Below are 21551 nucleotides of genomic sequence, written 5' to 3'. Positions count from 1 at the left end.
GAGCGGCGAGGGGGGCGGGGGAGGGGCCGAGCCGGAGGCGGCTCACCTGGCGGGACAGGTAAGCCCCGCGCGGGCCGAGGGGGCGCGAACCAGGGCGGCGCCAGCGTGGAGAGACCCTCGAGGCAACGCCCGGGCGGGGGAGCGGCCCGGGACAGGCTCCTCGGGGCCACCCTCCCACTTCCGGGGTGCGCGGGCCGGGCCGGGGAGCGGCCGAGCGGGCGCCTGGGTCGCGCGGGCAGAGTTGGGTGAGGGGTGGCCGGGTTTACGCGCGGGGCTGCGGCGAGAGCGGTGCTCGCCCCCGGGGCGGCGTCGGGACGGGAGGGGGCGGTGCTCGCCCGGGGACTGGTGTCAGGCGGGAGGGAGGCTGGGTCCGCCCGCGGGCGGAGGGCCCCAGCAGCTGGAGAGGTGTGCCCGCCCCGAGGGCACTGCTGCTGTCGAGGCTGTGCTAGTCCGACGGGCAGTACCAGGATCTGGGGCGCCCTTGTCCCGGGACTAGGTGCCCGCGGATGCGGGAGTCGCGGGCTGAGCCTTTGGGCCAGATGAAGGGTGCGCGGATGCCTGGTGCTGGGGTCGACGTCTGTTTCTTGGGCAGGACTGGGGCGCCCCTCCCGGCCCGGCAGTGGGGCAGAGGCTGGCGCGGCCCGATCTGTCTTGGGGACTGCGGGAGGAGAGGGTCGCGTGGAGACAGGCCCCTGAGTGCCCGTGGAGCTAGACCCCCCGCGCTGGGGGTGACCGAAAATGCAGCCCCTCCCGGATGCCAGTCATCAGGGATGTCTCAGTTAGTCCTCCTGGTGGCCCACGAAGACACTACTCTCTCCCCTTGTTCTAGATGAGAAAATTGAGGCCAAGAATCTTGCCCAGGCAAGTGGGGAGTGAGCTTCCCTCACAGAACCAAAGGAGCGCTAGGGCTTGGGAGGCAGGATGCAGGAGATATAACTTGTACAAAACGGGCTTAGGATGATTTTAGGAGGGTTCAGGACCAAGAAGAGAGGGAAACTAAGACTAGGCACAGTCCTTACCCCAGTTCTTGTGCTCTTTCCCTATCCCGCCCCTATTCAAAATGTGTGGCACCTGCAAAGCATGTGGGCTCTGGAGTCTGGGGACCACAGTTCAAATCCTCCTCCATCCCTTTCCAGCCAGGTGTCTCTTTCACCTCTGAGCTTCCACACACCTGATATGAGAGGGAGCTATAATACCTGCAGGGCAATGTGAGTGCTGAATAAAGGGCAAGTCCCCTTGGGCTGGAGCCTGTTTCTTGCCCATTCACGTCTGTTCCCCCAGCATTTAGCACAGTGTGATTGGGGGAGGTGGGGAGGGGGTGGTAGGTGTTCAGTAAATGTCTGTTGGATGGATTTAATAAATAGTGAATCCTGAAGCCTTGGAGGTGGGGGAAGAGAGTGACCCAGACCATCATCAGTAAACCCTTGATGCTCTTACAAACCCATTACCCCAGAATTCAGAGTGGTTGAAACGGTACAGATGTGGTCATCTTCTCATCTAAGACCTGAGACTGGAAGGCTCAGGGCTGCCTGTGTGGGCACTTGGGCACTGGCTTGTCCATGGAGCGGGCAGAGCCACTTTCACTGCCCTGTTCTCCCAAGTAACCAATGGGATGGGGTAGCAAAAAGGAGTCTGGGCCAGACGCTTGGGTCCAAGCAGATGTGTGGCTACTTATTTATCCTCTCTGTCTCAATATAGTAATGATAACAATTATACCTACCAATAGGGCTGTGAGAAGTAATTGATTTAATGCAAGTCACCACAAATCAACTCTCACTAAAGTGCAAACTCCTGAGTTTAGGGAATTTGGTCTGTTTTACCACTGTGTCCATAGAATTTAGAGCAGTATCTGGCACACAGTAGGCCCTCAGTAAATGTTTGTTAATTGAGTGAATGAATGAATCCATATCCATCCCAGTACTCAAACCAAGGCTAAGAATTTCACCACTTGTCTCTCCGGGTTGTTAACGATTTTAAAGTCACATCTTACAATTTCACTTTTCACTTTCTTCCCCCACCCCAGACTACTGCTCCCCCAGTCCAGTCACACTAGAGCCTAAGTCCTTTCTCCTTTTCCTCAAAAGCCCTAGTTGTACTATGTGTCAGTCCCCAAAAGCATTTCTTGTACCTAATCCTGTTCCGGACACTGAGGCAGAAGGAATCAGACAGCGTCCCTGTCCCTCGGGACCATACATACTCCTCTTCAAACAATGGGCTCAAAGCCGACTCAGCTGACAGAAAGCCCAGAGAAGAATGTGGGGCTCCCATTAACTTGGGTTCCGGAGGGTGCTTGGCGAAGGAGTGGGGGCATGGGCTGAAGGGTTGTAGGAGTAAAGAACTGTAGCCTTCTCCGCACCATTCCCATGGCTGATAGTCCCTGCCTCCCTTTTTGTCTTTCTCTGTTTACATATGCCTTCTGGTTTCCTGTGACCCTTTTGACATTAGTTTACAGACATCATGCTCCGTAACCCCTAAATGCTGTTATATATTTCCTAAGAATAAGAATATTATTTTACATAACTATAGTAATCAAATTCAGGAAAGTTAACATTGACCTAATACTATTAAATATAGTCTATTTTCATATTTCACCAGTTATCTCTTTTATCCAATTTCCAATTTTCTCTCTTGATCCATGTAGTTGTCATGTCCATCAACATGGGTTTACTTTGCCTGATGCTTCCTCATGATTATATTCAGGTTGGGCATTTTTTGTCAGGACTACTTTGTAAGTCATGTGACCCTCCTTACAGTCCTCCATTGTAGCAGGAGGCATGGATGTTGGTTTGCCCCATTATTTGATATTAACTTTGATCATATGATTAAGGTGGTGTCTGCCAGATTCTCCAGATTTTTTTTTTAAGTTCTCACTGGCTGCTACAAGAAGAATGGAATGGAGCTAGCCAAAATGGGAGTCTTGATAGTATCTGAGTGAGAGGTGATGGTAGCCTTGTTTAGGGAGATGACATTGATTTGCCTGCGGCATGTTGCCTATTAGAGCCAAAACCGGAACTGGAACACAGACATCTGCTATCTAGCCCCAGATTCCTTGCCCATCGCCAATTCTGAGAACCCAGTGCCATCAGGGATAAAGAAGTAAGGAATCAGGTACTCCCTGGTGGTGCAAGGGGTTAAGAAGCAACCCATGAAACTATCCGCAGCCACTGCAGCACAAGTTCAATCCCCGGCCAGGGAGCTGCCCTCATGGTGCAGCAGACCTCTCTTATCTCTCCAGCTGCTCCCCTCAGCAGTGGATTTCAGTAGATCTGCCTGTTCTGCTCCCCACTCTGTCTCTGGTGAATCCTCTCACCTCCCCACACCACTGGCCTGTACCCCAGTTCTTGTATGCATAAATAAATATTTTTTTAAAAAACTACAAAAAAAAAGAGAAGGAATCAATGTCTCAGAAAGCCCAGGCTAATCCTAGTTGCTGCCCAGTAAACCCTACACATGATAAGGATCCTCCTAAATACATCACTAGACAATGTTCCCTAATTCCTCAGGCAGTTATTTCCTCCCATAAAGCCTCATTTATCCATCTTAAGAACTTTTAAACATCTTTTCCCTACAAAAGCATGTGGAAATCACAAGGGCAGGGTCTATAATTCATTCATCTTTGGCCTACAATACCTAACACAGAACCAGGCTCAGTGCTTATGGAATGGAGTCTTAGCTCTGAGCCTACTAGCAACCCAGCTAAAAAGGGAAAGATGCTATATTTTGTGGCCCAGCTTTTTTGTCTAATCAAAGGCAGCAAAAAGTACTTAGTGTTAAATGCTGCTAGAAGAGCAAACTTGAGCTGGACTGAAATATTTTTTTTTAAGATTTATTTATTTGTAAAATCTTATAAAGCAATGGGTACAGTCAGAAGCACAGGAGGGTGAGAGAATTCACCAGAGCCAGAGGGGAGAGCAGAGCAGGCAGAAGGACCGAAGTACACTGCTGAGGGGAGCAGCGGGCGGCAGGAGAGGTCTGCGCGCCATGTGGGACCCTCGCCTGGCGGCTGGCACTGCAGAGGCTGCGGGCAGCTTCACAACCCAGTGCTCAACCTCTGCGCCACCAGGGAGGCCCTGGACTGAAATATTGACAGCGAGCTGTTACACTTCCATGTCAGTTCTGAAGGGAGGGGCTGGAGAAGGGATGGGGGCAATGTGGTAAAGATCAAGTTCTGTAGCGAGTCACATGGAAGGAAGGACATTTGTTGAGCAGCCTCCTAGGCTCTGTGCTGGCTGGGCTTGCCAACAGTGGGAAGAAACTGGGGGAGACCATTGCCCAGAAGCAGGATCCCAGGACATATGTTTGTATATCTGTTGCAGAATATATATCCAGAAGTGGAATTGCTGGCTCATATGGTAAGTCTACATTTTTCAGAGGGGTCGCCACGCTGTATTCCTCAGCAGCCGCTCCATTTTACATTCCCACTGGCTGCGCACCAGGGCCCCAACTTCCCCACATCCTCACCAACACTTGCTATTGCCTGCTTTTTCAAGAGTAGCCATCCCAGATGTTGACGTGTAGGTTAGACCCAGAGAGAACTTCCTCTTCGGGGAGCAGAGGAGCACTAGATGAGGGTTGTGGGCACTCTTGGGCCAGTCCACACCACAAACTGCTTAGAAACCAGAGCCTGAAGCTCCTCGGTCAGTGCAGGAGCTTGCCTCGCCCCTGACCCTGACTCCTCCTCGGCCTCTCACCCTCAGGTGCTGGCTGCAGCAAACCATGAGATGAGCCATGCCCCGCCCTGGACACCCCCGCCCATCATCTGGGCCCCCACGCTTGGGACCCTGGGAGCGTCCATCAGAGCTATGTCTGGAGACATATGAGGAGCCATCCCGGCACCCACCAAGCCGCCGCACCCGTAAAGCAGACCCCAAGGACCCTGGCCACCATGGGCCTGAGAGCCTTACCTTCATCTCTGGCTCTGCTGAGCCAGCCACTGAGCCCCCAGCCTGCTGCCTGCTCTGGCGACCCTGGGTGTGGGACTGGTGCCGGGCTGCCTTCTGCTTCCGCCGCTGCCGGGATTGCCTCCAGCGCTGCGGAGCTTGTGTTCGGGGCTGCAGCCCCTGTTTGTCTGCCGGGGACTCCACTGAGGGGGCTACAGAAGCCAGCTGGGCCAAAGAGCACAATGGAGTGCCTCCCAGCCCCGATCGGGCACCCCCTAGTCGGCGGGACGGCACGAGGCTCAAATCAAACATGGGCAGCAGTTTCAGCTACCCTGATGTCAAGCTCAAAGGCATCCCAGTGTACCCCTACCGCAGCACCACCTCCCCAGCCCCCGATGTGGACTCCTGCTGCAAGGAGCCACTGGCAGAGGCCCCACCCATGCGGCACAGCCTGCCTAGCACCCTTGCCAGCAGCCCCCGGGGCTCTGAGGAGTACTACTCCTTCCACGAGTCGGACCTGGACCTGCCCGAGATAGGCAGCGGCTCCATGTCGAGCCGAGAGATCGACGTGCTCATCTTTAAGAAGCTAACGGAGCTGTTCAGCGTGCATCAGATCGACGAGCTGGCCAAGTGCACGTCAGACACGGTGTTCCTAGAGAAGACCAGCAAGATCTCCGACCTTATCAGCAGCATCACCCAGGATTACCATCTAGATGAGCAGGATGCCGAGGGGCGCCTGGTGCGTGGCATCATTCGCATCAGTACCCGAAAGAGCCGCGCCCGTCCGCAGACCACAGAGGGGCGCTCCTCCCGGGCGGCCGCCCTTACTGCTGCTGCCCCGGACAGTGGCCATGAGACCATGGTGGGCTCAGGGCTAAGCCAGGATGGTAGGTGGGGACCCGGGACTGAGGGGCAGAATGGAGGAGGCTCTGGCCAAGGGAGGGTTGCAATGCAGTCTTGGGCCACTGTGGGGCCACCCCTGAACCATTCCCTGCTCTCTCCTTTGTCCACTTCTCTGCATCCCTTAAGGGGCCCCAACTCCTGCTACCACCTGCCTGCTACCACCTGCCTTCTTGGTTAATAGGACCCAGGAACCCATATGAATTTTGACCCCTGACCTGTCCTGATCTAACCAGAAGTCTCACCCACCCTCGTACATGTACATGCATGCACGCGCCTGGTTTTTTGTTTTTCTTTAACCTTATTTCTCTAGTCCTCATTGGGCTGGGAGCAGAGTGAGGAAGTTTGAAAGGATATGATAATGACGTTGCTCCATGTTCTTTCCCTAGAACTGACAGTGCAGATCTCCCAGGAGACGACTGCAGATGCCATCGCCCGGAAGCTGAGGCCTTATGGAACGCCAGGTTTGGTCTTGACTTGATGAGTGCAGAGCGGAGAGACTATCCTAGGGGCCCCCCTTTGCCTCTATGCCTCCCAGGGTGGGTGAGAAAGGGCTCACAAAGGAACAAGAGGCCTGAGCAGCCACAAATCACCCCAATCTTGCAAACTGACTTAAAGGGTTTCAGGGGGGTGCCCCAGGACTAGAGGGCCACGTGTCCAGAACAAGCTAGCTGCAAGTGATGGGGACCCCAACCTGTAAGCCAGGTCCTGGGAAGGAAAGCAGAGGAAAGGCGGCCAGCCCTCTGGTGCTGCAGGCACCCCACGTGGCTTCTACAGCCGTCATCTTGGTCTTCAAGATGACCCCTGGGAATAGGTCATTGCAGTGAAGCTGGGGCTCTGAGGTCAAGAAATGCACAAGTGGGTCACCCAACCAGGATCAGACTAACCCAACTCCAACCCCCCTCTGCCCTGCCCACGCACCTGGAGGATCTCCTCCCTCTCTCAGCCTGTCCCCTCCTCCCTTCCCCCTCAGGATACCCGGCCAGCCACGACTCATCCTTCCAGGGCACTGACACAGACTCATCGGGGGCACCTCTGCTCCAGGTGTACTGCTGACCCCCACTGGGCCCAGAGGCCCCTACCCTTCTGAGAGCACAGAATGAAGAGGGGGACCAGGATTCCCTTTGTGGGGGGCAGGACCATGAACCCTGAAGCAGTGCCCACTCTGGCTCCTCCTGCCTTGGCTGACTGGTCCCTGGACCACGTGCATTTCACTGGGCCACAGTGCCCGCATCCCCATGGACCTCCAATTGCCTGACCCTTCCTGCCCTGGTCACCAGGCCATATGGGGCACGAAAAGCAAAGACTTAGGAGCTACCTTCTGGATCGTATCCTGACTCTACCCCCTGAGGCACTACCTGAACCCATCATACAAAACTCGTCTTCAGTGGGTTGGGTTGGGGGACAGGCAGTGGGCAGGGCCCACTCCACATCATGTTGCTGAGCAGTTGGGTTCCTGGCTGATGTTCTACATGTTAACATGATCGTGTTACAAGTACAAAGTTAATGGGTCCCCCTGGTCGTCTCTGCCGTGACACTGTCCTTTCTGTCCCATTTACCTGAGTGCTGTTCAGAGTTGGAGCCAGGATGGAGCATCAGCCTGGATTTGTGTCCACCTCTTGGAGTCAGTATTCTGAGATAGCTCAAGGCATCATCTACCTAACCAAGTTCCAGTAAGTGGTCATGGTAGCAGTACTTCTGGGCAGGCTAGTCTGGACTACCTGCCCAACCAACTTTCTAGTGACAGATCAATTTGCTTCTGGCCACCTGAAGTGTCCCCCAAATCCCTGAGCATTTATCAGCCCCCACCCACCCCCAGAATGCCATCCCTACCACCAACCTGGTGCTGATGAATCATAGCTACACCGCTCTTTTTGGCCTCGCTGGCAACCTGGAGTGAGGCTGTGCTTTTGCAGGGGCAGCTGGGGCTCAGAGGTGTCGCAACTCAGTGAGTTCTGCTGCTAGTAACTGCCTCCACCTGGGAGCTGGCTTTTTGGCAGCTTTGACCCCAAGCTGGCAAGCTGATCTACTTGGGATGTAGGAGCCCAACTGGGTTCAGGCTCCTGATTACTCCCCACAGAAAGGGTGTTAGTACTTTCACAGTGAGGGCAGAGCAGGCCCTCAAGCCCATTCTCAACTGAAGAAGCCAGCAGGTACCCAGAACCAGCCTGTACCCCCCCTCCCCAGCAGCCCCATAGCCCTTTGCAAAGTTCTTTGGGAAGCAACTAGTCAGCTGCCCTTGTCTGGCCAGCTTCCTATCAGACACAGAATTGTCCCTTGGGGCTATAACCTCAAGGCCAAGTTCCAGTTGATAAAACTGGCCTCTCTCCTTAGGCTCTGCTGTCTCATCCAGGTCAAGGCCGTGCCAAGATAAAAGTGACCACAGGGTGCTGGAGCCCAGAGCTAGCACTGGACAGCACAGAACAGTGGTCCCTCCACCCTAGCCATGACCATAAGGACCACTTTCCCAGCTCAGTCTTGGGAACTACTACTGGCATTCCTTGAAAAAAAGGTTTATGGAGTTTGGACAAAGCTGGATATTGCCTAGTCTCTAAGTCCTTAACAAGCTATTCTGAAATACCAAAAGTACATGTTGTATTCCAGAAAATTCAGGGATCACTCACAACTTAAACAAGATTCTTGCCGTTACCATAACCTCTGTTGCCCCTGCACTGGTAAGCACTACCCTCTGGCCAAAGTGGGCCAGGGCTGGATTTGGACAAAGACGAGCAGCTCCTCAGCCCTAGCACTCCCCAGAGGCTGACTGAGAAATGCTACAGTCTGCAGAGGCCCAGGTCAGACTCACAAACAGAGACACAAGCTGGACTTTATCCTCCTGGCCAGAACCATGTAGCAGCCTGGCCAGTCCCCCTAGTCTTTGCTATTCTTGATCCCTAAAACAAGTATGTAGTTTTAGAAACACTTGGGGATGAAGGACAAATGTGCTGTAGGGGATGAAAATGGAACCAGCAAGTCCAGCTGGTCTTAAATTTTTCTGAGTCACGGACCCCTTCAAGATTCTGCCATATGTTCTAGAGCCAGAAAAACTCACCTTTGCTCAGAATCCTATGCAGACCAAAAGGCTTGTTTTAATCCTCCCTTTAAGTAATGAGACACTGAGCCCAACAGAGGAGCAAAGATGTGCCCTCGGTCACATGGCAGAACAGGAGTGAGAAGCCCAGCTCCCAGCTGAGGAAGAGAGGACAGCAGTGGGATTGGGTAAATAGTTTTAATGTGTAACAGCAGGCCAACTGGGGAGGACAAGACCACCCCAAAGCCCCAGTCCTTCTCCCATGATGCCCTGGGACCTATGTGCCTGGGCCAGTCCCATACCTGCCCCAATCCTGAGGTCCCCCAGGTTCCAGGGACGTGTGAGGAAGCAAAGTGGATGGAGGCTCAGCCCTACAAATTCAAGAGGCAAACAGGCTAGTTGAATTTGGCCTTGGAAAAATCCATCTCTGGATGCTGATCCATGAACCTAGAGAGGGAAAGTAGAAAACAGGTGAAACAGGCTGACGCCTTCTCCCCTACCCCATATCTGGGAGTAATCTTTGCAGGACCCTGAGCCACTTGGAGCCAGGACAGCATGGGCCGGGTCCCTGAGCCTGGAGCCCATGTGAGCCGGGGCTGAGAGCTGAGCACCAGCACAGCTCTGTGTTCCTGGAGGTGGCAATGACTGCCAGTCACCCCTTCCTACCCGAGGTGGCCTTGGCCTCAAGATGACCTCAAGCGAGTGATTAGGGTAGGTGAGCCAAGGCTGTAAAGCCATAAACACTGTCTCATCTTAGAAGGGCAGGGCGGCGCCTGCATCCTGCTCAATGACCCACTGAGTTGCTATCACCAGGTCCAAGCCCGCAGACACCCACCTCCCCAAACCCCACGTCTGAATTGCTTACTTCTTCAGAATCTCCTGTTTCTTCTGCTCGTCCGACGTGGGCAGCCCCATGGACTTCTGTCTCTGGTCGTACATCATCTTTTCCACCATGCTGCGGGTCTCGCTGTCCAGGTCTGACAGCTGGGGGCAGGCAGTGAACGGGATGGGTGAGGCTCTGGGGTGAGCCAGGGCCCTCACTCCCAGCTGAAGACCCCCAGGACTCACCTTGGAATTCTCAGGATTGATCTTCTTGGTATTGATCTCGGGGTCGCTGGACACCAAGCGGCTCCACCACTCCATCTTGTTGATCTGTGGGAACACCAGGGGTGGGAGGTGGCCTCCTGACCCTTCCAGACCCAACTCTCTCCCCCATCCACATCCTGCCCCTGGGACCCAGAGGCAAGCCTGGGCTGGGACCAGAGGTGCAGGTGGGCAAGACTCTGCTCGACCCAGCAGCCAGGGGAGACAGAGCCAGTTACAAGAGGAAGAATATAGCGCAGAGGGAGATATTAACCCAGGGTGAAGGGAAAGACACACATGGCTGGATTTTTAGGGGCCAGATGAAGAAAGAGGGGAGGACATTCACAGAGGAGGAAAACAAGTGCAAGGGGAAAGAGGGGTGCAAGGCAGCAACGGCCAGTTGGGTGGGCCGGACAGGGACTCATGTGCCATGGAAGTTCTCCTCGCACCCCTGGTACAGACTCGAGACCCCCTTTATTTATTGGTGCCTGCGCCCCACCTCCATAAGGAGAGTGAAGGGGAAAACATAGGCTCCCTGGGGCCTGTTTTCTGCACTGCTGGCTGCTCTCATAGCACTGAACAGCCCTACACAGAGCAGCGTCCGCGTGTCTGCTGAACTGACACACACGCACCAACGGACGTGGCTCTGGACCAAAGACTCTTTCAATCCCGACACCACCCCTTGTGAGGAGGAGCCCAGGCAGATTTCTCAGTGGCCCTTTTCCTGACTCAACATGTATCAGGCCTTCTTTCGGTCTTGTTGGAGGATTAAATGAGTTATATCCAGCAGCCCCCAGCAGTCCCTGAGGGAATGAGCAGATGCCTGCCCACACCACCCCCTCTTCGCCCCCCCCCCCCCCGGAAGCCGCATCTCTTGTACCTTCTCTATTTTTTTTTTTAATTTTTAAAAAAGATTTATTTATTTATTTATACATGCACTGGGTACAGTCAGAAGCGCGGGAGGGTGAGAGAATCCACCAGAGCCAGAGCGGGGAGCAGAGCAGGCAGAAGGACCGAAGTACACTGCCAAGGGGCGCAGTGGGCAGCAGGAGAGGTCTGCACGCCATGCGGGACCCTCCTCCAGTGGCCGGGGAGCAGCCGGGGATTGAACCGGCGCTGCAGAGGCTGCGGGCAGCTTCGCAACCCAGCACTCAACCGCTGCGCCACCGGGGAGGCCCTCTCGTACCTTCTCTAAATGCACCGTTACCACCTTGCCATCCTCGATGAGCCACGAGCTCTCCTCCACTTTCACCTCATTGTACAGCTCCCCATCGATGATGGCCGGCTGCCCCCTGAGCCCCACCCGGAGGTGCCGCCGCTGGATGTCCACCACCACGTCCTTCCCCTTCAGCCGGAAGTTCACTCGGAAGGGCACTGCCAGCTGCATGGGACAGGGCAGTCAGGAAGGGCCTAGGGCCACCCAGGATGCTCCCCAACCTCCACCCCGGCCCTGCCACTCACGTCCAGCTCTGACAGCGTCTGGGTCCAGCGGTAATTGGGCAGGTCAGCCCCGTTGCCAAGGTTGGGCTTCAGTTTCCCTTTGTCCTTCTCATCCTCCTCTTCCTCGTCCTCCTCAGCCTCCTGCTCAGTCAGGGGTTCTCAGTTACTTACTTGACACAGACTGAACACCACCGGGCCAGGCCCAGAGATGGCATTGGACCCAGTGGCAAATGAAACAGGCCCGGTCTCTGCCCACTGGGAGCCAGTGGTCAAACCTGGTCTGACCACCCCCCCGAGTGCTCACTGTCTACCATGTGACAAAGGACACTGTTGGGGGTCAGTGACAGTCAGAAAAGGACCCACGGGACCCAGATGGGGGTCCAAGTCAGGGAAGCTGGGAAGCCAGTGTGACAAGGTGACCAGGGAGTGAGGCTGTTCTTAAATAAAACCAGGCAGACAATGATCGATATCCTTTTTCTGTGTCTGCAGGGTTGAGACTCCCAGTCTCAGACCAGAACCTATGGAAAGTCAAATCAATGTCCCCAGGATTGTTGGGAAGCTGGACTGGAGTTAGTGGGGGGTACACTTGAGGGTCACATAGCCCAGATGTGTGAGAAAGACCTATACGCCCCCGCACCCCCACCCTAGATCCAGGCATTGCCCTCTCTGGCTCCTGGACTTTCCTGCCAAGGCTTAAAGTCAGTCAGTTTTGTTTTTAAACCCAGACCCTCTGTCCCAATGCCTCTGATTGGGATCCTAAAATAGGAGGAGGATGGCCAAAGCCGAGGAAAACATTCCAGAGAAAGGCAAGGCTGGAGAGGCACCAGAAGCCCTCGAGCTTCTGCACTCCATCTCACCTGCTTCCCTGGCGAGCCAAGACTGCCATTCTTGAGCTGGGTCTCAGGATTTTCTGCATCCTTTTTCTGTGGCAAAGGACACAGCAGTTGGCAAGAGGGTCCTCACATCCCAGTGCCAGAGGGGATGAGGCAGGCGAGGGCTGCGACCCACTCTTACCTGGTCAATCTCCAGCTGCAGTCTCTCTGCCTCCTCATCAGTCAGCTCCTTGATCTGCGGCCCAGAGGTCTCTGACTTGGCCTCCTTGGCCAGCCTGGCTGCCCGCTCTGCCTTCTCCCGCCGCTCAGTCTCCTGCCGAGCTCTCTTCTCCCTCCGGGCCTTCTGTGCCAGCTGATTGTGGTGGTTGAAGGTCTGTGTGATCAGCTGGGGAAGGAAAAGAAGGTAATGAGACATCAGGGCAAGCAAGGGACAGTGCCCCAAAGCCAGGAGTCAGTCCCATCTCTACCTCCTGGGTACCTGGGCAAGGCAATAGCCTCAGAGCCTCAGTCTCCCCATCTGTAAAATGGAGCGAATCTGCACCTGCTCATGTGTGTTGTAATGAGTACCCCTGCAAAACACCTGCGCCCAATAAAGAGCAGTTACTTTTTAAAAATACTGTCTAATGATTAAGAGCATGGACACTGAAGTTGGATAACCTGAGTTCTGGCTACTGTATTTTTGACAAACTGTTTAACATGTACGAGTTTCACATTCCTCACTGGTGAGGCTGAATCCCTACTCAGGTTACTGTGCAGATCAGATGTAAGAGACCCGCAGACCCTGCAGTACAGTGCCAGCCCTCAGAAGAAAGCTCTAGGCTCAGCACCGCGGAGAAGCCTCTCCGAGCTTTAGGCCCACACTGGCCTGCTGGTCTCGCTTACCCGCTGTACAGTCTCCAGGATGAGCCCCAGCTGGGCAGCACTGTCCACCACCCAGAACGGCCACAGTAGCAGGATGCAAGAGGGAGCTTTCCTGAGGGAAGAGGCTAGTTTCTTCCTCTCCCCAGCTTGCAAGCTATCAATTTCAAATCCCTTCTCTACCACAATACCTTGCCAACATACTTCCCACCTACATCCTGCTAGCTAGTCTCCCTGCCACACAAGGAGTACCCTTCACACGTGCCACCTGGCACTATCTGGCTGTGGCCGTGGACAAGTGAACAACTTTGACTCTAAGCTCAGATTCCTCATCTGTCACAAGCAACTATGTCAGGACTGACGAAGTCAGCAAAGCCCACCCCATGTCAGCTAGGGGCTGGGGAAGCACCACCTCTGCCATGAAAAGTGAGAGAAGGTTCCACTTCACTTCTAGACCAGCTCTCAGGGTGTGATTCCCTGACCTGCAGCATCAGCGTCACCCAGAATTTGGTAGAAATGCTGTACCTCAGGCCCTACTGCAGACCTCCTGAGTCAGAAATCCTGGAGTGCAGGGCAGCATCTGTATTTTTAACAAGTCCTGGCCAATTCTCATGCTCAGTTGAGCCACCCCTAAGTTCACCTGCGTGACCCAGAGGTCATCTCTCTGCCTCTATTTTAATATTTCTAAAAGCAGTCTCGCACAAGCCGTTCTCTGCCTACACTGTCCTTGTCCCCCAACCCCCAGTTCATTAGCAAACTCCTACTCACCCCCCAGGACCATGAAGTGTCTCCTGAGTTTGGTCTCTGCTACTTCGGCAGCCCAGGCACGAGCTAAGAGACACGACTGTGCCGATCCATACACCCTGGGGCCTCTCAGGGTACCCACCGCGAGATCAGTAGTCAGTAACCCACATGTCAAGCATCTCTGAGCCAGAGGAAGAGGTCTGAAAGAGCTTGAGGGACCGACGTAAGGCTCAGGGTCACCGAGTCACCATGGGCACCCAGACCCAGGGTCCTGCCAAATGCCCTGTGGTTTCTCGTTCATCTGGTGGCAATTCCTCGCACCACCCCCACACCTCCAGCCCCATGCCACACTGCAGTATCTCCATTCTCTGCAAGGCTAAAGGGCACCAAAAGCACTCCCTAAACCAAATGGCTTAACAGGACGTGGTATAAGTGTGGAAGAAATGAAATGAGCCATTCTGGACTGAGCCAACACATGAAGGCCATTCTGGTATTGACAGAAATCAGTCAAGAGACAATTACGCCAGCGAGACTGTTCCACCAGAGGGCTTTGGTCCCAAGTTCCTAATCGGAGAGACCTTGAACTCAAGCCATTTGCCAACCAGCGCCGAGGGGTGGTGGTAGCAGGGCCCTCTCCTTTCAGGTCGTTCAGTGATGTCACATACCATTCATCCTGTTCCTTCCCAGCTCCCAGAGGTAAGGTGAGGGCAGAGTCAAGGCCAATCACCTCGGCCTCTGGCCCAGCCTCCTATTCTCCTCCCATCAGCTTTACCCAGGCCCAGTCTTGGCAAAGACACTTGGTGCTGTCTAGTCCACCCGCAGGAGCCAACTAGCATGCTCAGCGTCAAATCTTGACACACCCTTCAGAACCACAGCCTGGCAGAGTGGGCAAGGGAGGAGGAAAGCAGAGCCACTGCTAGGAGACCGGTCCCACACCCTGAGTGGCATACCTGGAAACAAGCTTCCCCTGACCTCTGCTGGGTCACAAGGGAGTAAAGAGTGGTCCCACCAGCCTGGCCAGGGATACCCTGATAGATATTTAAGCCTAATCCAAAACATGAGCCCTGAATCTGACCATGGGGAGGGAGACACGTCCCCCAACTCTAAGGGAGATGACACACTCCTCTTCTAAAGCCCCATGTAAATGGAATTATACAATATGTGCTCGTATACTTTTTTGGGTAACAAAACGCAAGGCTTCATCTTTTTTTTTTTGGTATCTGAGCAGTGTTCCATTCTGTATATACACCAAATCTCATCCACTCATCTGTCCTTGGGCACTCAGGGTGTTTCCCTAGCTTGACTATTGCAAGCAGTTTTGCAATGAGCAGGAGTACACACAGACCTTCAAGTTAGTGTCTCTATCCCTGAATACTTAGGGATGGAATTGTTGGACCACATGGTAGATCTATTTTTAATATTTTGCAAAACGTCCATACCCTTTTCCATGGAGGTCAGATGAGCTCACATTCCTCCTGTTGTGGAGCTCCTTTTTCTACACACGCCACCAACACTTGTTGCTTCTGGTCTTTTTTTTTTAACTTCACTCTTCTTATATGGCACTTTCTCTCCTTGCCTGCCCAAGGACACCTGGGCTGCTCCTACCTGCTGGCTATTGTGAATAGTGCTATGACACGAACAAACCTCTCTTCAATTCTTCTGGATATATACCCAGAAGTGGGAGGGCTGGATCACATGGCAGCTCTATTTTCAATTGTTTTGAGAACGTACCATACTGTTCCCAGAGGCCCACCAACCGTGCACAAGGGCTTCCACTTCTCTACATCCTCGCAATACTTTTTGGTTTGTTTGTTTGTTTGTTTGTTTTGACAGAAGCCACCCTAATGGGTATGAGGGTATGATACGGTTTTGATGTGCATTTCTCTGATGGCTAGTGAAGCTGAGTATCTTTTATAATTAAAAGTTTTTAAAGGGCCTCCCCGGTGGCGCAGCGGTTGAGCGCTGGGTTGCGAAGCTGCCCGCAGCCTCTGCAGTGCCAGTTCGATCCCCGGCTGCTCCCCGGCCACCAGAGGAGGGTCCCACATGGCGCGCAGACCTCTCCTGCCGCCCACTGCTCCCCTCAACAGTGTACTTCGGTCCTTCTGCATGTTCTGCTCCCTGCTCTGGCTCTGGTGAATTCTCTCATCCTCCCCGCACTTCTGACTGTACCCAGTGCTTGTATAAATAAATAAATAAATCTTTTAAAAAAAAAAAAAACTATTAAAAAAGTTTTTAAAGAGCTTACAATAATTCATTTTTACCAGCAATGTCTGCAAAGTACTCCTTTCCACAGCCCTATAAACAATTGAAAATGTTGATAGAGGGGCCTCGATGGTGGCCTAGCAGTTAAATCTCAGCACTGTGACTGCTGCAGCCTGAGTTCGATCCCCAATCAAGGAGCTAAACCACATGGCGCAGCAGACCTCTCCTGTCTCACCTGCTGCTCCCCTCAGCAGTGTATTTCAGTAGATTCACCTGTTCTGCTCCCCACTGTCTCTGGTGAATCTACTCACCCCCTCAACCCCTGCATCTCTGGCCTACACCCCACCAGTTGTTCTACAAACACAAAAAAAAGCTGACAGGAAGAAAAGTGAATCTCACGGTTCTTTTAACTTCCATTTCCTTGACCATTAACGAATTTGAGCATCTTTTCACATGCTCTGTGCATCTGTCCTTGGAACTGCCCATTTTTGTGTTTTCCTTATCAATGTACAAGAATTCCTGCATATTAAATTAGCTATTAAATCCTATCTGTCTTCTGCATTGCACATGTTTTCCAAATCTACTGCTTTTCAATTGACTTTATTATGTCAAGTCTCTTTTGCCAAACACAAATTTTCAATGTTTGAAATAGCTATCATTTTTTTAAACAGCGTCTAAGTTTCTAATCTTGCATGGCCTCCCCAGACTAGCTTTCCTCACAAGACTCTTCTTGATACACAATTTATTTTTTACCTGAATAAAACAGATGGTACAATCTTGTTTTTTTTTAATAGAAAAATAACATATCAACTGACTAAGCCATCTTTTGCCGACTAAACTGAATTACCTCCTAGATACATATTACACCCTCAAAAACACTAGACTTTTTCTGAGCACTTCACTGGCTACTGACTCTTCCCATGTCGATGCCACATTGTCTTTCTGAGCATTATAGCTTTACACAAATCTTACCCACAATTCCTAGTCCGAAAGCTATCAAAAGTAAAAGTCTTTCTGTTAAGTTTGTGGCAGGAAGGTATCTGCAACCCTAAGGGGTTTAGAAAAGGCCTGTGAACTTGCCTCCTCACACACCAGCCACTTCTTATCCTCACAACAACCATATGAGCTAACGGTTATTACCCCTTCACTCATGAGAAAAATCTGGCTGAAAGACAGTGGTTCATCCAAGGCACACTGTCAAGTGAAGAGAACAGGACAGACTTTTCACCTCTGTGCTCAGGGAAAGGATGTGACTGGTGGTCCTGCCCATAATAGGTGCTCAAAACAAAGGAGTTACTGTGTTACAACTGGAAGCCAGGCGTAAAGGCTAGACAGGTCCTGCCTGACTGAATCTTCCCAACCTCTGGTGAAGAGCTGACCCTGAGGAAACAAAGAGCCAAGGAGCAGGACAAGGATTTCTAAGTGAGCACCAGCAGCCATCCACCACGTGGCACTTATCACCGCCCCAGTGACAAGGCTGAGGATCCCTGTATCGTCACTCCCTTCTTCCAGCTACTTCTCACTCATCCACCATACCTCGAGCATCACTTCCTCATAAAGGAAGCTCCTTGAACTCCCAACCTACGGAAGTCCCCACTTTATGCTCTCAGAGCTCCTGCTCTACCACCCACCACTTCTTCATTGCCTGTCTGTTGTTGTGGGGGAGAGGCCTACCATGTAATATCTATGAAGGCAAAAGACTATGTCTGAATTACCTCTGTAGCCCCAAAGGGTTTGGCACGGCATTTAATCCAGGCAAAGGGTTAAGTGGTCAACAAATGCAGTTGAAAAAATGCGTGAGTGCTGTTACAGTAAGGCAGTCCAGCCCCCAGAAAAATGGGAGATGCTAGTGATAAATCAGAATGAACATTTGAGCCAGAGGGTCCTACAGGGCCGCGAGCCCACCTTCCACTTTACAGATGTGAAGACTGAAAGGACCAGAGAACTAATGGAAGATAACCAAGTCCTGTAGCACCACCAAGAACCCGGGTCCCTGCGTGTTATGGAAGAGTAGCCTGGGCCTTCAAGGCACAGCAGAGAAATGCAAACTCATGAGAACCATGAATTCCCAGAAAGTTTGCAAAATGTCTCCTTACTGTGTCTCAAGTTTAAGTGAAAACAATTATCAAGATTATAAAAATTATAGTTCAGTGAAGTGATTTACTGATTTTATAGTTTCATGATTTACCAATCTTCAAAATGTTATACAACCTAAGGAATCAGAAGTTCAAGGTGTCAGAACCAATTCCAAATATTTGAACTTTGGATCACAACATCTGGGAAATCTAGGACTGGCTGGCTTTGAGTTTTCCTAAATTTCTGTGTTTTAAGCACCATTTTGAACATTCGCCCATTCTTATCTCCCAGTTAAGTAATTAGACAAAATATCCTCAATGGAAAAGGAACCAATAAGCATGGTGCCGGGGCAGAAGGCAAGTCCAACCTTGGCTATCCCACAACTCAGCTCAAGACTTTGTGCCAAGCATCAAACACCCCGAGCCAATTTCCTGGCTTATAAAATGACAGTAGTAGTGGGGCTTCCCCGGTGGCGCAGCGGTTGAGCGCTGGGTTGCGAAGCTGCCCACAGCCTCTGCAGTGCCGGTTCAATCCCCGGCTGCTCCCCGGACACCGGAGGAGGCTCCCACATGGCACACAGACCTCTCCTGCCGCCCGCTGCTCCCCTCAGCAGTGTACTTCGGTCCTTCTGCCTGCTCTGCTCCCGGCTCTGGCTCTGGTGAATTCTCTCACCCTCCCGCGCTTCTGACTGTACCCAGTGCTTGTATAAATAAATAAATCTTAAAAAAAAAAAAAAAATGACAGTAGTGGGGCCTCCCTGGTGGCGCAAGGGATTAAGTCATAGCACTATGAAGCAATCCGCAGCCACTGCAGCACGAGTTCCATCCCCAGCCAGGGTGGTGACCCATAAGGCATGGTAGACCCTCCTGTCTTGCCCGCTTCTCCCCTCAGCAGTGTATTCCAGTCAATCCACCTGTTCTGTTCCCCACTCTGTCTCTGGTGAATCCTCTCACCCCCCGCATCTCTGGCCTATGCCCCAGTTCTTGTATGCATAAATAAATCTTTAATAAAAAAATGGTGACAGTAACACCAGCCACTCTCAACTGCTAAAGGATCATGGGAGACTGGCAGAAGCACCTGGCAAACAGAGGGGCTTCAATCAATGACAGCTGGATTCCCAACCCCACCCATTGACCTTGGCATCTCACTTTTGCTGAAATCCTATTAGTGTGCTAAAGGCAGGCCACGTGAGCTTTTGATAATGAAGAAACAGAGCTGCCCAAAGGACAGCGGTCCCCAACACTCACCTTCTCTGCCATCCCCTCTTCTCCTCCAACGAAAAAGTCTGTTTTGCGTCGAAGAAAACTGAAGAAAGTATTCACAAGCTGGAAGACAGGAAACTCAAGATGTGATGGTGCCACTCTGAGAGCCCCTCACCTACACAGAAGTCAACTCCCTTAGTCTAGACAGAATCTGGGACTTGACTATTTCATTCCTAAGCCTCCCAACTGAGGAGATGCCCTCTCAACAGGCCCTGCCTTAGTGACTTGTGCCAGGATGCCTGACCTTACCTTACCCAGATCAGCTGAAGGTAGATTTCTCACTTCTCGTGGGTATGTGTACATGCCTGGGTACAGCTTTCCTCTGCACACTGATACCAAAAGCCCATCCCAGAGTAGCACTGGTGGAGTTGGTGAGGCAGAGCTGGGTAAGACCAACCTGGGGTTTCCTGAGGTACCAGTGTAGCCATGAGGTCAAGAGCATGGGCTTGAATATTAGACTGTAACCTTAGGGACGTTTCTTAGGTATAGCAACAGACCTTTAGGGACCTTTCAAGGACCTGAGCGGTGTTTGTCTCAAAGCAAGACATCTGGCAGAGCATGAGCTCCTCACAAGTAGACACCAAGAACCATGGCTTATTCTGTCTGACATCCAGCACTAAGTGTCTGACATCCAGCACTAAGTCACACTTTTAAATGTAACGATCTAGTGGTAACACGGGATTGGCACCTATAAGCCCTTTTATATATTCTAAATCCAACACCAGAACTTATCTCCATGGCTTGGACTCCCATTTCTAAACACGTTTTCAATTCACCAAAACTGAACTCACTCCTAAATCCAGTTTGTGTCAACAATTTAGGGGGAAGGAAGAGAGCCTTTTCACACTTGCAAATCAGTAACTTGCGCCCTACCTCAAAGGGCTTGGGAGTCCTTGGTTACCACAAGCACCTAAAGAATAGGAATGGAAAGTTCAGTGAAGACTTGTCTCCAGTGAAACAACGGGCAATGGACTGCAGAAAGCACACTGGCCTAGCAGTCTGGTGGCATCCAGGTCAGGAGCCTGTTGGATGGTCTTGGGTGATCTCTATCCCTCTGTGGCCCTTGGCCTGCTTAATAGAAGAGCTCTGGACTGATCTTAACAGGCTCTTCCTACTCTAATTTTCCATATTTCTGCTCCAAACTCCAGAATCTACTGGTTGGTCCTTGGAGTTCCGACACTATGTGTTATTTGGGTCTTGTCACCACACATGAGCTACACTTGTGAAAAGTTCTTTTGTAAGTGTCACCATGACAACGACAGGTTTCTGCTCACGACTGTATCTCCAGGACCCAGTCCAGTGAGTGTGTGACACACATTAATCACCCAACGAATATTTGTTGGATAAACATGCCTGATTACTGAAAATTCTTCATGTCCTTCACTTCAAGACCCTACAGAGATTGAGATAAAAGGATGCTTAGCTCTGTCTCAGAGACAAGGAGACTGAGGTTTGGAGACAGATAAGGTCCCAAGTTGGTAGGTGGTGGACACCAGTAGTGAACACAGTTCTCCTATTTAAGGCCTAAAAAGACCACGTGCTAACTTCGCCCTGCCGCCTTCAGCCCTCACCCCACCCCGCACACATTGAGCAGCTCATCCCAAGTCTTCGCAGATGCAAATCACTACGTTTCGATTCAAGGAACCTAGGGGTGCACCCTAAGGGACGCTCTTCGGGGGCGACTATCAAAAGCGAAACAGGGAAGGTAGTGCTGAGTCTACGGCAGAAGTCAGGGGTGCAGGCAGAGATCCCAAGGCCCTGGGAGACTTGGGGCGGGATCAGGGATGCTGGAGTTGCTGAAATAGAGTGAGCGAGGCACGCCGGGGGCCCCAGATCGATACTAAGGGAGCGAGACGCACCGCGGGGCGTCCGGGCCGGAAGCGGGGGCGCGGTGAGGACGGAGGGGGCCCAGAGGCCCGAGAGGCCCGGGGTGGCTCTCCACCCTCGCAGGCAGGGAAGGGCAGAGGGAACGCGGCTCTGGGCGCCCGGGGGGCGGGCGCCGCTGGACCAGGCCGGGCCTGCGCCGCGCGGGCCGTTACCTCCTGCACGCCGCCCTCGTGCTGCTGCGCCATGGCCAGCAACATGCCGTCGAACCGCTCCTCCTCCTGCTCTCCGCCCATCGCGCCGGCCCCGGGCTACGCTCGCAGGTCAGAGCTCCGCACCCGCGCCCCGCGCTCGCCCCGCCGCTGCGGCTTGCGTGCGGCCCAACGGCTCCAGCCCTCCGCCTTCCGCAGCGGAGCCG

The 21551-nt window shown here is 52.7% G+C and overlaps 2 protein-coding genes across 4 annotated transcripts; one reads left to right on the top strand and one right to left on the bottom strand.

Annotated features, from left to right (window-relative positions):
* On the top strand, window positions 1-7372 carry KDF1 (keratinocyte differentiation factor 1). Of its 2 annotated transcripts, none has more exons than XM_054691800.1 (4): window positions 1-58; window positions 4698-5767; window positions 6170-6244; window positions 6754-7372. In XM_054691800.1, the coding sequence occupies exons 2-4, from the start codon at window positions 4729-4731 to the stop codon at window positions 6834-6836; spliced, it is 1197 nt and encodes a 398-aa protein (XP_054547775.1). In that variant the 5' UTR covers window positions 1-58; window positions 4698-4728; the 3' UTR covers window positions 6837-7372. The 2 variants fall into 2 exon arrangements, with proteins under 2 accessions (XP_054547775.1, XP_037356945.1); XM_037501048.2 differs by lacking the exon at window positions 1-58 and adding an exon at window positions 4334-4352.
* A 1624-nt stretch (window positions 7373-8996) lies between these two features.
* Window positions 8997-21551, bottom strand: NUDC (nuclear distribution C, dynein complex regulator). 2 transcript variants are annotated; one of them, XM_037501049.2, is made up of 9 exons: window positions 21349-21551; window positions 19295-19372; window positions 12349-12552; window positions 12192-12257; window positions 11356-11475; window positions 11081-11275; window positions 9880-9963; window positions 9677-9795; window positions 8997-9258 (listed from the first exon to the last, which is right to left on the bottom strand). In XM_037501049.2, exons 1-9 carry the CDS (start codon window positions 21427-21429, stop codon window positions 9207-9209), a joined length of 999 nt encoding a protein of 332 aa, XP_037356946.1. In that variant the 5' UTR covers window positions 21430-21551; the 3' UTR covers window positions 8997-9206. The 2 variants fall into 2 exon arrangements, with proteins under 2 accessions (XP_037356946.1, XP_054547776.1); XM_054691801.1 differs by lacking the exon at window positions 21349-21551 and adding an exon at window positions 19559-19978.

The sequence above is a fragment of the Talpa occidentalis genome, unplaced genomic scaffold, assembly GCF_014898055.3.
Source record: "Talpa occidentalis isolate TD23 unplaced genomic scaffold, MPIMG_talOcc4v2.1 talOcc4.9, whole genome shotgun sequence".
Classification (NCBI taxonomy): Eukaryota; Metazoa; Chordata; class Mammalia; order Eulipotyphla; family Talpidae; genus Talpa; species Talpa occidentalis.
The sequence above is the reverse complement of the archived record's forward strand: the minus strand, read 5'-3'. Positions and strand labels throughout refer to the sequence as shown.